The 15,512-nt window shown below is 40.2% G+C and overlaps 1 protein-coding gene across 4 annotated transcripts in view; it reads right to left on the minus strand.

The window, feature by feature from the left end:
* Positions 1–15,512, minus strand: part of RPRD1A (regulation of nuclear pre-mRNA domain containing 1A) — a 46,903-nt gene that overhangs the window by 17,306 nt on the left and 14,085 nt on the right. Inside the window, exons 2-7 of one of the 4 annotated variants that reach the window (XM_054164277.1) lie at positions 14,635–14,764; positions 13,657–13,763; positions 13,485–13,579; positions 12,538–12,664; positions 12,263–12,438; positions 10,053–10,249 (exon numbers count right to left, since the gene is read on the minus strand). In XM_054164277.1, the coding sequence (XP_054020252.1) occupies positions 10,205–10,249; positions 12,263–12,438; positions 12,538–12,664; positions 13,485–13,579; positions 13,657–13,763; positions 14,635–14,764 (680 nt within the window). In that variant the 3' untranslated portion in view covers positions 10,053–10,204. Of the gene's footprint in view, positions 1–10,052; positions 10,262–11,675; positions 12,439–12,537; positions 12,665–13,484; positions 13,580–13,656; positions 13,764–14,634; positions 14,765–15,512 lie in introns of those variants that run through there. The other 3 variants (XM_054164276.1, XM_009897148.2, XM_054164274.1) reach the window with 3 other exon arrangements.

Consider the following 15,512-nt stretch of genomic DNA (forward strand, 5'->3'; position numbering starts at 1 on the left):
GCTCTGGTAGTTATTAGAAACCTAGAAACAAATGACATAACTTAGTTTGAAAGACTGCCAAGTGTAACACTTGGGGGAGCTATACCATCTGCTCAGCCTTCTGCCAGCTACAGTGCTCATGATCAAAGGGCTCACATTTATTGAGATCAGGACAGCTCTGAGATTTGTTTTTAAAGAAGTCACAAGTTGCTCAGTGCTCCACATAAAATCCAAGAACTTGTTTACAGGCACAACTCAGGAATGAATGAATGATGTTGTCCTACCTCTTTCCTATCTGATGAAGTATTTGGTCTGAAGCAAAATCAACCTTGCCTGAAAACTGAAGAGAAACTAAGAATGAAAAGAAACACATCAGCAGGAATGGAATGGAGAACAAGAACCTAACAGCTGAGGAACTCTAGCGAAGTTGAGTCTACTTGACCTCCAGGACTGCTGTCAGATGTAAATCTTGCTTCTCCAGCCTTCTTCACATTGTTTTATTGCTATTTTTTGACATCATGAATGTGCTGTTTCCAGAAGTTACTTCAAAACAAAGGTACTTTTGCATGGTGGAACTCAAAAGCTCAAATGTTCACCTCGAACTTCTGTCTTTCAAAATATACCTCTCTCCCTCGTACAAAGCGGTAACTAACACAGCAGCCACTACACTTTTCCTAGCCCCCATCTGCATGCAGCAGAACTCAAAAAGCACTGTATGTGTGTATGTGCCAACTGTAAAACAGAATCTCCACATCTGGTTGACAGGGTGTCCAACCTGTAGCAGCATACAAAAGCCTGGTTTGGATGCTTGGGGAGGAGGATCAAAAACCAAACCACAACACGGCACAGGGAATCACTTAACTTGCAGCAGGATCAAAGGCTTGATTTTACAGTGATTTCTCTTAGTTAACAGTGGCCTACACTTAAAGATTCACTGAATAGTTTCAAATACATAGAATACATAGAATAGACCAGGTTGGAAGAGACCTTCAAGATCGTCGCGTCCAACCCATCAACCAATCAAACACCACCCAAACAACTAACCCATGGCACCAAGCACCCCATCAAGTCTCCTCCTGAACACCTCCAATGACGGCGACTCCACCACCTCCCCAGGCAGCCCATTCCAATGGGCACTCTCTCTGTATAGAACTTTTTCCTAACATCCAACCTGAACCTCCCCTGGCGCAGCCTGAGACTGTGTCCTCTTGTTCTGGTACTGGCTGCCTGGGAGAAGAGACCAACATCCGCCTGCCTACAACCTCCCTTCAGGTAGTTGTAGAGAGCAGTAAGGTCACCCCTGAGTCTCCTCTTCTCCAGGCTAAGCAACCCCAGCTCCCTCAGCCTCTCCTCACAGGGCTGTGTTCCAAGCCCCTCACCAACTTTGTTGCCCTTCTCTGGACTCGTTCCAGCAAGTCAACCTCCTTCCTAAACTGAGGGGCCCAGAACTGGACACAGGACTCGAGGTGCAGCCTAACCAGTGCAGTGTACAGGGGCAGAATGACCTCCCTGCTCCTGCTGATACTTCAGGACCTGTGCTGATTTCTGTGAAACTCATTAGCTATTTCAGCCCTCTGGTGTCCATCTACTCTAACTTCCGTAATTTTTAAAAGCATGTAGTATTGTCCCTACTTCTCAGCTTCCTCCCTCATCCCCACTTACAAATGGCAAAGAAACCCAGCTATGGAGAGAGAGAACTGATCTCTTTCTCACCAAGAAGCCAGTCTGATTCAGGGATTTAAGCCTGGGAGCAGATAATGCTATTAACAGTAATTTATCATCGTAGAGTCCTTATTTTGGCCACTAACAAAAATGTCAAACATATCTGTCTCTGACATTTGCCACATTTTCAGCCTAAAAAGTCACAGTATGCTTCTCTCCTATCTATGCTCCTTAAAATATCACCTGTTTGCTTAAAAAAAACCCCAAAAGATCATGTGTGGGAAAACACCTGCATATTTTAACAACTCAAAATCTGGATTTCTTGAAGTAAAATTCTCCAGGTTTACTGTAGTGACTTAAGGACTGGTGTCTGACGTCTTTGACCTATAGAAGTCAGTTGCACTTTTGAGTCCTACTGAACAGTATTTCTGTCTTCTACATTTAGCCCCAGCTGAAAAGTTAAATTACTAACTTCCCTGACCTGCCTCTCGAGCAATCATTAGAGGTTACCTAAAAAAAGCACACATGGAAGTCAAAGACCTCACTACCATGACCTGTTAACACTCTTGTATGTTGGCTAGTGCTTCTCTACTTGCTTCTACCTTTATTAAGAACTGCAGATGGAGAATATGTAATTTACAGAAAATCTGAAGCAGATCATGAGTAGCTTTGAAAAGAGCGTACAGACCAAAAAGTGTGTCTGAAATGGTCACAGTAACTGTGTGACTAGTTTAGTAGCACCTCTATGTAGCATCGTGATGAATTTCAGCCAGGGGAACAAAAGAGCTTTTGTGCCTGATTAAAGAAGCTCAACTATGAACTCCTTCATTTTGATTTATATCAACCTGGTTTTGATCTGACAAGAGGATGATTAAAACTGAAAATGATCCTTATCTTGGTCATGCAAGATTCCTATGAATTCGTCAATGTTTTTATTTGCAGTGATATTCTACCTGCAACCGAGGGACTTAGTAAATGAAGCACAAACACAACCAAGCCACCAAAAGCACTACATGGGAAGGGCAATAACCTTACCTACCACAATATGTGGACATATTCTAAACCAAGAATATTTCACTCCCAATGCTTTTCTTAGTGCAACCAGGTTTTTGTCATAAAGATAGCACCTATGCTTAGTAAGCACCTATACTTTACTAATCAGTTTGTGCCAGTTAACATTTCTTCCATTAAGAACTTTACTTTCCCTTATACTGCCAATAAAATACAACAACAAAACAAAGACTTTATTAACAGACTAAAATATTTTTGCCTCAGACTATTACAGAAGTTAATGAATTATTTTCCCCTGTATTTGTAGGGCACAGCTAAATATGAGTGCTCTGCCAAAGAGCTGCAGTAACTACACTAGATGCAAATTGTTTTTGAATAGCATCTCAAACAGGTAGCTGTCCACTTGTATGCTGTTACCACATTCTTCAAAAGAAAATATATCAGCTCAGTCCACAAGTCCATGAGCATTACTGTGTTCTGCATCAGATTTTACCCACATCCCTTCTAACACTACACTAGTTTTAAACAGCAGTCCCTGGAGTTTGTAACTGATAGAATGAAGTTGCCGTTGTATTAATTCAGCAAGGTGGAGCGAAAAAGCAAGCTGATGTTCTAACTATTTCCCTTCTCTCTTCAGCCAGAGATCCCTAGAACCACTTCTCAGTAGCCCTTCCAACCAACAGCCAAATCACTATCAGAAACACAAGAAAAATCTAACTACCAGTACAGGTCATAGTAAAGAGTACCTTCAGTGTGGTGTTCCCTTTTTAGAATACAATTAACCAGGTTGGAAGAGACCTTTGAGATCATCAAGTCCAACCTATCAGCCAACACCATCTGATCAGCTAAACCATGGCACCAAGCGCCCCATCCAATCCCCTCTTGAACACCTCCAGGGATAGTGACTCCACCACCTCCCTGGGCAGCACATTCCAATGGCCAATCTCTCTTTCTGGGAAGAACTGCTTCTTAACATCCAGCCTAAACCTCTCTTGGCACAGCTTGAGACTGTGTCCTCTTGTTCTGGTGCTGGTTGCCTGGAAGAAGAGACCAACCCCCACCTTTTAACTTCATATAGAAGCATATTCTATCCACAAAAAAGGGTAATAAAGTTTCCATATCTTAATGATGGGGGTGGAAAAATTCCAATCCCAAGTGCTAACTTTTGAGCAACGGCCTAACAACACAGGCTTTAATTAGGACACCATTTTCAAAAGACACTGAGGAGCACAGCATTAGACTCAAGCACGGGATCTTTGCACAGCTGCTTCTTCTAAATGAAACTACCAGAAAACAGGAGCTGAAGTCACAGATTCCCATTCAGTTTATACAAGTCCCCTCTTTGTTCAGCCTTGAGAAACGAAGGCTTATGGAAGACCTCATAACCATGTACAAGTAGATAAAGGGCAGCTATCAGGAGGAGAAAGACTCCCTTTTTACGAAGAGTGACGTGGTAAAGACAAGGCATAATAGGTACAAGTTGCTACTGGGGAGATTCAGACTGGATGCCAGGAAAAAAAAAAAATGAAAAAAGAAATCACCACTCACACAACTGAAGATTGGAATAGACTCCCAAGGGAGGTGGTGGATTCCCTTCTATTTCAGTTTCAAGGCCCAGCTCGACAGGGTGCTGGGCCATCCCACTGAAACTATATTCCAGTCCAACCTTTCACAGTAAGGTGATCCTTGAGGCCCCTTCCAACCTGGTATTCCATGAATCTATGAATCTCTAATTGTGAAGCAGAGGGTTTTTCTGATAGCCTCCCTTCCCTTTCCACAGCATCAGTGTTTCCTTTCCATCCACAATGTTCCATGTTGAAATTAGGTTACAACCATTTCCTTTGTAACTTGCAAACCGAGTGAGGCAGCCAAGTATTCAGCCTAGGCAGTACCAGCTGTCATTCTAATGGAGGTGCATGTTTCTACTTCGACTTTATGGTTGCTTCAAAACCCAACGGTTCATCAACCAAGTTTCCAGTTACAGGAGGAATACAGGTTTAAATAACAAAAAAAAAAAAATACATCTTACAATTTAAGATGCCTAGTGACACAGTAGAATTTTAAAATATCTCAACAGCAACAGTACTCCTGTGGGAAATCAAGGCTTATAGAAAAGGCATAGTCTTAACTTAAAACAACTACATTCGTACTACTGAAATACAAAGACCAGTTTCAGTATTTCATTAGCCCTCTTCTTACATTCATTCCTCATATACAGTAGTGTTTTTTCCTCCAGCACACACGTCATCAAAGAGAGCATCTACTGAGGAAAGCACCACGTGAAGTCATTTGCTAATCTAGAGCTGTCCTTCAGAAGTTCTGGATAGAAGCACCAATTAGTAGTTTTCCATTTCCCATCACCTCAGATGTTTGTTTACACAAACCCCCAAGTCCATTACATACCTGCAAAACTTTTCTTCTGCAGATGACACAAATAGATCCATTTATTTTGGTTAACAGTATCAAGCTTTTGGCTTGCAGCAGCCACAAACATTCTTGTCTATAAGCATCACAATGGCAAGCCATACTTAAGTCTAGTATCTTTCCTTGGTATTGTGACCGTTTTAGGCTGTGCCTTAAAGAAAGGGACAGTGCTGGAACACTCTGGCTGAATGGTTTGGAAAAGACAATGAAAACATCAATATTCTAAATGAATTTCATTGGTAGAATGCAACTTTTAAGTTTTAGTTCAATTTGAGTCTCTCTCTGTTCCACTCTGTTCTGCCTTTCCAGCCTGTCTGCTTCTGAGCAACTAGCTGGAGCTGACCTTGAATACCAGATGAGAACTAATCCTTGCATGCACTTGGAGCCTAACAGAATTTATTCCTTAATTATTACCTTTCTCTCTCTTTCTAACCCTTTTTGGGAAAAAAGGGAGGTAGGGGGAGAGAGGAGGGGTGCAGGGGGGAGAACCCTCCTCTGGACAGAGGAGGGTTTTGTTCTGCATTACTTTCTTTGCTGTATGTTTCTGTATATATTGTGTATATACAACCTGCATTCCATGTTGCTTGTGAATACAGCTCTACCCTTTACTTCTCTGACTGAGTCAGCAGTGGTTTCTTTCTTTGTGGGGGAGAGCTGGGCCTTCTCTCACCACCACAGGTATTATTACACTCAAAATTTTGAAAGGAGAGTGTGAAGGCAAAAGAATTTCAGCCTTCACAAACAGTAAAGGTAAAATTGGTAAAAAGCTTTATAAATACAAAAGCTGCATTGCATTTTGAAAAAAGAGCATCTTCAAAGTGACAAGTAATGCCTGGAAACATGATGAACTACAGCAGGTTACCCTTACTTCACAAGGATGAGCAAAGCCAACCTACAACCTGCCCCCTCTGGTAGAAAAGGCAGGAATCAACTTTGTGGTAATGTAATTTGGAAAGGGGAAGTGTTCAAGAATTTCTGTTGTTCCAGATGACAACACAGAGCTCTGCAGTCTAGCACTTTCAGGAAGAAATTGACAAACTATGTACCGAGCTATCTGAGGCCATCACAATGTAGGAAAATATGTTTTTATTGGTCAAATACAGATAAAATTTAAGAAATAAGGTTAATAAGCATTCTCAAGATTGGTACAGTGCAGAGAACAAAGTGCAGAGACTATATGACTTTGCTTTGCTGTGTTTGACCCAAGGGCTACTTCTTCTCCACTCTAGTCCAGCAGATTACTTACATAAAACATCCTTTACAACTGTAGCTCCTGTCACTGAAAGAGATGCTCACAGAAACAAAATAACCACATTTAAAAAGACAGGTTAGCATGCCGAAAACATACTTGGCAAGCCTGTCTGTTGCAGGTAAGATATGCTACCTGTGTTTCATTTTAAGCATCCCCTTCCATTCTGCAACTTAACCCAATAAACCTTTAAGGAGAGAGGAGTAATTCCTTAACACTCATCTTCAGGCAGGTAATCTGAACTACTGAGCTTACCACAGTTTAGTTCCTTGTTGTTTTGTTTGCTGGGTTGTGGTGTTTTGTCACTTGTGGTTGGTTTGGGGATTTAGTTTTGGGTTGGCTGGTTTTGCTTGGGTTCTTTGGGGGTTTTTTTGTGTGCAGGTGAGTGGTTTGTGTTTTGTTTTTTTGTTGTTTCTTTTTGGGTTGGTGTTTTGGTTTTTTTTTGGGGGGGTGGGGGAGTGGTGACAGTTTAAGCTGTGCCTTTAAGAGAAAGATAGCTGCAGAATTCTCTAGCTGAACATTTGGGTGCAAAAAGGAAAACAAAGATTCATTCTAAATGAATTTTATTGGTCAGATGTGAGATGTACCATAGCAAGTATCACTCACATTCCTTTCTGTCACTCACTCCGGCTTCTGTCTTTCTCTTAGCATGCCTGTCACCCTTGTACAGAGGAGGAGGCCTCTTTATCTAGCAAACCCTCAGATAAGAAAAACTAACTTAACGAAGCTTTGAACTCACTGAAATTACCCTAATATTTTTCTCCTTTTCTCTTCATTAACTAGAGGGAAAGGGGAGGGAAAGAGGTTGGGGGGAGCCCCAGGTGGAATCCTCCTCCAAGGTGGATTTCTGTGTTGTTTCCTTTTTGTAAACTCTCGTATATTGTAAATACTGTATATTTTGTGCATATTCATTCCATTAGTGCTTGTAAAATACAGCTTCAGTTGCTTCTCTGCGCTCAGACAAGGGTTTTTTTGTTGATGTCAGTGGGTTAAACCATCACACTACAACAGGGGTGGTTCTGTATTTTTTTTTCTGCTTTTTTAAGGAAACATAAACCTCCTATTGACTATATGGACTAAAGAACTCGCACTGTGCAACTCAACTTTAAAATCCAGAGCATTCAACACTACAGAAAGCATCTCAAATGGTCACTATGAGCAAGGACTTTGAACTGATCGACACATTTCTAAGCACAGACCTGTTTCTGAATCATATTCCATTTTGTACAGGGTAGGATGGAGAAAACTAGAATGAAGACAATCCACTTGAGATCCTTAGCCTGTACTTCCTTCTCGATGATTAAGAGCTACATACATTTCTCTGAACCACACTGAAAGTTACTTGAAATTGTCACACAAATCATTCTGGCAAAGGTTCTTCTCCCTTTTTTGTTACACAAAGGTCCACAGTCACAATCCCTTCAGTCTAAGGATAGCCAGATCAATTAAAAACAAATAAATAATCTTCTTTCAATAGAGATCACATACTCCCCTGAACTGGAAGCACTGTCAACACAGCTTCAGTTTCTGAAGCTGTAATCCCGAACAGAAATCAAGGGGACAGTTCATAATGCCTTAAGAGACCACACAACATGGTCTCCCTGCTACCAGTACTTACAAGGAGTCTTCTGCTGCCAAGCATGTTTCAGAAGAGCTTAAATATTCCAAATAGTCCTGATGGGAATGGATGAACCTTCATTACCCACTTCCTGCTAATTCTCAGCTACTAGTTCTGTAATAATTGCACTGTTAGCAGTAATGCTCTCATTCAAATTACTGAATTAATGAGTTACTGTGGTGCTGCCATATTTAGGGAGTTGTAGATCACCTAGAATGCTGTAAACTTCACCCCATGACAAAAAGCAGTGTACAATTCATGCTACAAATCAATCTTCCTCAACTTCAACCAAAGCTCAGCAAAATGCAGCTGCTCAGCTGCAAGGTTACAAAGGAATGAATCCCAGTGAGTTTTAAGTGTGCTTGAAAAGTATGAAGCACAGCTGAATGTATTGCCTGAAGTTCAGCTAGCACTAAAAGATGTTGGCAAAGATACCAGGTGATTATAAGGGGTCTGAAGAAAAGAATAAACAAGGAAAGCACCACACCTTGCAATAACGTGAAAACCATGATGAAGGGAAACAGTAAACAATAGTATCTGATGAAACCTAAACACAAAGGCCTGTTATACCACTGCCATCCTTCATTTCTTTGCTTATGGTTTCAAACGCAGGGAGAAATACTAAGCTGAAACAAAGTTAAAAACCCAACAAAAACCCATCAACAAAACACACACATCCCCAACCAACACCCAAAAACCCCTTTTCCTCCAGAGCTACAGACTAGGATGGCTAACTGCTTGTTAGCCCATGGTAAAATTACACCCTTCAGGAAGACAAGTCAAGCTATAAAGCTCAATCATAAAATAAAGTTCACTGAACATGCACTATTATCTCAACACGGTAAGAAACCACCATTATAACCAGATGTGAGAGTGTAGGGATATAAAGCCATAGAATGTAAGGAATGGCATCATCAGTGTCTCAAATGCAAGTTGCTAAAACACAACAGGACTCTCAGAGCAGCATTTCCTTCATAAAAACTTTAGGTTTAGTGATAAGACATTCCCCAATTTCAGGTGGTAAGTCTGCAGAAACACTGTGTGAGAATGTGATCACCCAGTATATGCCAAGTGTAGCAATACTATGTTTTTCTGGAACATCAAAATGACAGCAAGAATATAGATAAAGGTCCCATGATACCCTGTCCACCTGCACTCACTTAGTCGTGTAAGATTTCAAACCATCAAAACCTTTATTTGAAATTTAGTAAGAGGCTATTCACTCTGTAAGGAGATTGTGCCAAGCTTTTGGAAGAAATGAAAGAAAAAACACACCAGTAAATCCAGTATTTCTTTCCCCAGTAATCCCTGTATTTAAGGCTATTTTAATTCTAAAATATCTAGAGAAGAGTCTTGATCAAAAGGAAACGAGCACACCTGGATGTTAAGTTTAGTGTACCTAATTCACTGTTCCTGCCTAACACCAGCAAAACAAACCCCACAACTTTTAACAGCCTTCAGAGAGATCAACAGTTCAATTAACACTTCTCACTTCTGTTAAAAACTCTAGAGGACACACGGGGAGATAAGAGAGGGATACAAGAAGAAAGTAGATAGAAGAGTTCCCAGAACTAGTAGAACACAGGAAATTATATTAATCCTAGAAGTTTGGGGGGGAGGGAAGGATCATATGATAATCTTTCTGCAAAAAAAATTGCATTTTCTCTCTAAATCCTATGCAAGGTTCCAGATAAAGTTCAGTGTAAGCATTTACAGTTTGGGTTTGTTTGTTTTTAATGAAGGGAAAATACTCTTCAGGACAATCCTAAATTTGAGGGGAGCTCTAAAGGGTCACGGTTGCAAATGTAAAACACAATCTCTGTTATCTACATGAAATGTAAACTACAGATGCATTAATAAAGTGGAAGTTCTTTATTGTGCTTGTGAAAGACAAGTTCTATATCCACCATTTCTCATGTTCATGTAAATCAATATCTAGGGTGCAAGTCAAAAAAGGAAAGACACAAAAAGTCTTGTTTTCACAGCTCACTCTTTCTGGCAGCTTCAATGCAAGTGACATCCAATTTTCTGCATTTAGAATTTGAAAGAATTAGACCAAAATGACCTGGGAGTTTTTAGGAACAACAGTGTGAAAGTTTTCATCTTGAAGAAGAAGAAACTCAGTAATGTTTGTGAAGATATAGGTATAAACAGTAGAGGTTTGGTCTAAGTAGTTACAGAATTCCTCTTCTTCAGTTTTCAAAAACAACAGACAATACAAGATTTTCATTCTTAAATTTATTTTTAGCAGGATGTGTGTACTAATGGATGGTGACATCACTAGAAGATAGGTCCATGTCCACCACCTGCAACAGAAGCTAGACAGATGTTAAAGAAAACAATTTAAGGGTTAAAGATGACACTACTTACCCAGAGCAGACTTATGAAAAGCACCTACTAAGCAGTACAGATAGCTTTTGATGCAGACATGATAGCTTATAGTTATCTGCTGCCAAAATTTGCTGCCAAGATCCAGTGCAAACATTACCTTGATTTTGATGGGAGTCATGCACTCCTGTTTAGAAATAACTACTAGAGAAACTCTTATCCTTCAAAAGCTACTCTATAAAGACTGGTCATTCCTTCAAAGTTACTTACCTGAAAATTTTCTTCAAAACATAAGATGCCTTAAAATCTAGGTCTAAGCCTCACATCTAAGTTCAAAGTTAGGAAGAATTCTCTGGAAATTCAAATTCTAATACTGTTAAACCAGACCAACAGCAGGCAACATTTTTAGATTCCACTAAGAATACAACAATTGGTTTCTTACCATACTTGAGTGAATGCCAAATTAGTAAGGCAGGATCTCAGCTATATCCTAACAGACTGGCAACACCAGTTCAGAAAGAAAGACTTTACTACATTACAACCCAAAGACCATGTTATATTCAAGAAAAGGTCAATAGCCAGAAGTCTAACAAAGGAAACAAACTTGCCTAAACCAAGGCAAAACCTAAGGACAGGCAGTTCAGGAAATACATTCACAGAGAGTTAGGTGACAAGCCATCTCCCAGTGCTTTATCAAATCAGAAGCCAAGAAGCAAGGCTCAATATGAAATACAGTATTTCTTAAGACAGCAAAAGCAGAGTCCTTGCTTCAGAAAACAAATGCTCCAGGTATTTACATCAGAAGATAGCCATTTCTTAAAAAAAATAATAGAAAGAAACTAAATCACTTGGCCCTATAAACAATATAATGTAGGCCTCCTAAGTTTCTGTTTGCACTTCCCAAACCAAAAGGCAGTACTGGTGGTGAGCATACAGTCACTTCACTTCAGTTTAGAGAAAATGAATTTTAAGGCTCTTGTTCTTTATCGTCTCTTGGCTCATAGCTCTTTATTAGTACTCCAAGTTGACACCACCTTGGCTCACAGTTCTTTATTAGTAACCTGCATTTATGCCACACTGATCAGCCTGAAGACATCGTTACAGCATACCTCAACATCCCAGGACTTCATCCGTTTAAAGCACACTGCTTCAGATACTGAAGACTGTCTCCTGCTTTCTAAAGAAAAAAATCCCACCCTATAACCAGTCCAGAACAGCATGTGTGCTCTATTAGAATGAGATTCTTTAACAGTTTAAGTAATTCAGCCAAGAAATCTGGTTTTAAGGATCTCTGAGGTAATTTCCAACCTTATTGATTCTATGAATCATACTTCTGAGCTTTCAAAACAGACTGTGGCAGCCTGGGAATGACAGCCTCTCTCAAGGTCCCTTCCAACCTCTAACCTCTAACATTCTGTCATTCTGTTCACCTGGCAGTACAAGTGCTGCTAACTAGCGGTGGAAGAGGCTGTAGAAGCAAACTCCCCATTTTACTGGGTTTAATGGATGCGTTTGTCAAGGTTAAAAGGGCTGAAACCAGTAATTCAATTCTTGTTCTTAAAGCAGCTTTACAAACCTCTACCTACCAGAAAGGCCATTCTAAATACTGAAACACATACCTGAGACTTAAAATAATGAAAAGAACAAGAAAGAAAAAAATTACACTGTGAAGAATTAATTTAGTACTATTGAGGATAAGACCTTGTAGCCACATGACTAAAACTAAGTCAGTACATATCACGAAGACTGACCAGGCTAAAAAGCAGAATGGCAAACACTGGTTACAGATGAAGCGATTACCAAATGTTGATCTGGTTTAACAGATTTAGAAGAGTAGAAGCTAAAGAAATCTCGTTAACGTGCTGGAAGCAAAGACTTAACAGTAACAATTTCAATATATACCTTCGGAGAGAGAAGTCGTTTAGGCAAACTAAAAACATTTGCAAGAACAAGCTTGAGTGAAGAATGGACTGAAACAAAACGTTACGCACTTCCAGCTTATGTTCCTTCTCTGCAAGGAATTCTTTTTGACATCGGAGAAAGTCTGACAACATTCGAGTTAGCTGTTTTCTATCATCTATTTCAGCTGCCAACCTGCCATTGTAATCCGCCAGCAACATACATGCATCATCTACCATTTTGGAAAGCTGCTCTCCAGATTCCTTATCTAAAAAGCAAGCAGAGAGAAACAAGCAAAGCATGACTTCATTATATACTGTTAAGTTCTCAGAACAGCTTTTCAGTTACAGGATACCCCAACCCTCACCTGTTATTCTGTCTAACAGTGACACATCTTGGACCTCTATAGGCAAAGAAGCTATTCTCTGATGAACTGCTGCATCCCCAGAGGCAGCGTTTTCTAGTTCTTGTAATGCTCTAATGAGATCTGTGGTCTGAAAAAAGCATGCAAGATGGAGAACCTGTTTATTTAAATCTTAGTACAAAATAGTATTTCACAATAAGCTTATGGAATCAATCTGATAGTAACTTCAACAGCATTTATGATATCAGCATCATATAGCAACAGTCCATGCCCTGTCAGACCGAAAACAAAACTGTTAGTCCTATAAACATTGCAACATTACTGGTTTTAAAGGATCACCCTCCTAAAGGGGATTTTTCATTTAAATTCCTGGTATAGAACTACTTGAACTTTTTTTACTTTTGACAGCAGTGCTTATTGTACAGTACATGATGAAACAATCATTGCAGGTTTTTTCCCCCCCACTATTGCATCAGACTAGATCAGTGCACTTCTTTTGAAAGTAGGGCTGATGTTCACAGAAGCATGTTACAGAGAAGCATAGGAAACTCTGATTATTTGGGGACAGTCCTTCCTTGCTGGAATGAAAAGCCTTTTGAGACAGGGCAGTAGCATAGCAAAAACCCCACAAGAATTATGAAAGCCACAACAATGCGAGGTAGACGAGAACTCTTCCCAGCCATCCTGATTGCAACAGTGAGAAACACTTTATTGATAAACTGATAACAACCTTATTTTAGTGCATGTATTACTCATTACCAGCACAGAAATCAGACAAGAACCTAAAAAACTGTAGAAACAAATGCTGAAATCCTAACACGGACAAAGCTGGACTTAAGAGCTCACACATTCCAGCTTTAGTGCCAAACTGGACTAAAATTACAGCACACTCCCCTTGTAACCTGAAGTACTGTGACATGAAGTTTCAAGTGCAAGTCCCGTGCTTTTACCTGTGGAGGTTCAGTGGGAGAACTTCGAGGTGAACAGTTATTCTCATCAACTTTTATCTGTTCATATGTGCGCTTCCTCACCTTTCTGTCTCCATCTAAACAACAGAAAAAAAGAGTCAGGGAAAGGACATTTCAAACAAGGGATTGAATCCTCACACACAAAAATACTTACACAAAGCTTGCCTAAGTTGTTCTAATACATCATTTTCATAAACAGACCTTTCTTCCCAGATAGAGAGCACTCGGCCAAGGTGTTTCTTACAACTCTCGTCAGACTCGCTGTTACAAGGGGGAAAAAAGCAAAAGTCAGCACTAAGCACCAGAAGTCAAATAATCTCACAAAATAAAATCATGTTTTAAAGAAAGGAAAGCAAAGACATGTTCAAGACATCTTAAGCAAATAAAGAAGGCCAATGCCCAATTCCCTCTCTCTTTGCTTGTTCAACCCATAGATCTGTAGATCTCTATTACTACACAAACACTGCAGGTAAGCTTGAGATGATTCAACAGCTGTATACCATGGGAAAAAAACTCCATCAAGACTCTAGCTCTTCCTGCCAGTCTTAAGGCATAGTCAACAGCCTTATAAGGCAAAAAGGTCCAAATGCAGATGATTTGCTCCTCCAACAGCAGACTAGCCAAGAAAACTGAATAAACCAGAGTTTGAGAACAGAGATCACAGAATGTTAGGGTTGGAAGGGGCCTCAAAGATCATCCAGTTCCAACCCCCTGCCATGTGCAGGGACATCTCACACTAGATCAGGTTGCTCACAGCCACGTGCAGCCTGGCCTTAATCTCCAGAGCTGGGTCTTCCACCACCTCCCTGGGCAACCTGTTCCAGTGTCTCACCACCCTCATGGGGGAAGAGCTTTTTCCCAACATGGAATCTGTATTTACCCACTTCCAGTTCTGCTCCATTCTCCCCATTCCTATTACTACCTGACATCCTAAGACGTCCCTCCCCAGCTTTCGTGTAGGCCCCTTTCAGATACTGGAAGGCCACAATAAGAACTCCTCAAAGCCTTCTTTTCTCCAGACTAAATAACCCCGACACAAAAAAGACTGGCTGGGTCAGAAGAGATAACTCAGGACTTTTCTTAATACTCCTCAAAGACAGTATGAAGGACGCTGCACAACAGTTTACTGTACCTTGAAACATGCTTAAAAGCTTCCACTATTACTGGAGCAAAGTCTTTTGTAAATTCTGGTCCTTTCCTTTTGCTGTTCTGTATGACATCATTGGCCAAGTACAGGAATGTCAGTTTCCTATTTGGTTTTGCTAATAAAAAGAGGGATAAACAACAGTAATTAGAAATTTTGGTTCCCCCAACTAAGAGCCATTAGCCACATTCATAATACATAAATAAATAAACCAAATGTGGTTTTCCCCCTATTCTTGTTACTGCTTACAACATTACACTCCAATTTTGAATTAAAAAATGTGAAAATATTTTAGTCACACAGTGGCTTTTCCCTCCCCTTTTGCTATCTATCTTTGTTCATAGTATTCCTCCTCCATAATAGCACCATGTCCATAAATAAATGGGAAAAAAAAATGTATTCTGAAACATACTTTGGCCCAAAACTATTTTCAGGTATTCACCTGGGCCTTACACGATTTATCTGTTTGGTAGCCTTCATGGATTTCTTCCAAATACTTCAGGTTTCCTTTCACCCTGCATAGATATCTCATACTCATGACAAGAAGCTTCATGGATTCACAGCCATTCAAATGGGGAACCTCCTCCCTTTGGTATGAATTTCATACAGCCTTATATAATTATCCCCCTTGCTTGTATTTGTGCAAATTGAACAGTCAATCCCTAATCAATCTCTCCACATCTCTGGAATACTCCCCTCCCTCATCTCCTAATTATTAAAACACCCATGTGCCTACAGCTGAAATAGCAAGAAACCATTTTCAAACAGTCACTTTCAGACTGTTGCAAGGTATCTCTCCTCCAAGCATCTTACAGAATTCTACCCTATTCCCATCAGATCACAGGTTTCTAAGTTGCTTTTGACAA

Source organism: Dryobates pubescens, chromosome 9 (genome assembly GCF_014839835.1).
Source record: "Dryobates pubescens isolate bDryPub1 chromosome 9, bDryPub1.pri, whole genome shotgun sequence".
Classification (NCBI taxonomy): domain Eukaryota; kingdom Metazoa; phylum Chordata; class Aves; order Piciformes; family Picidae; genus Dryobates; species Dryobates pubescens.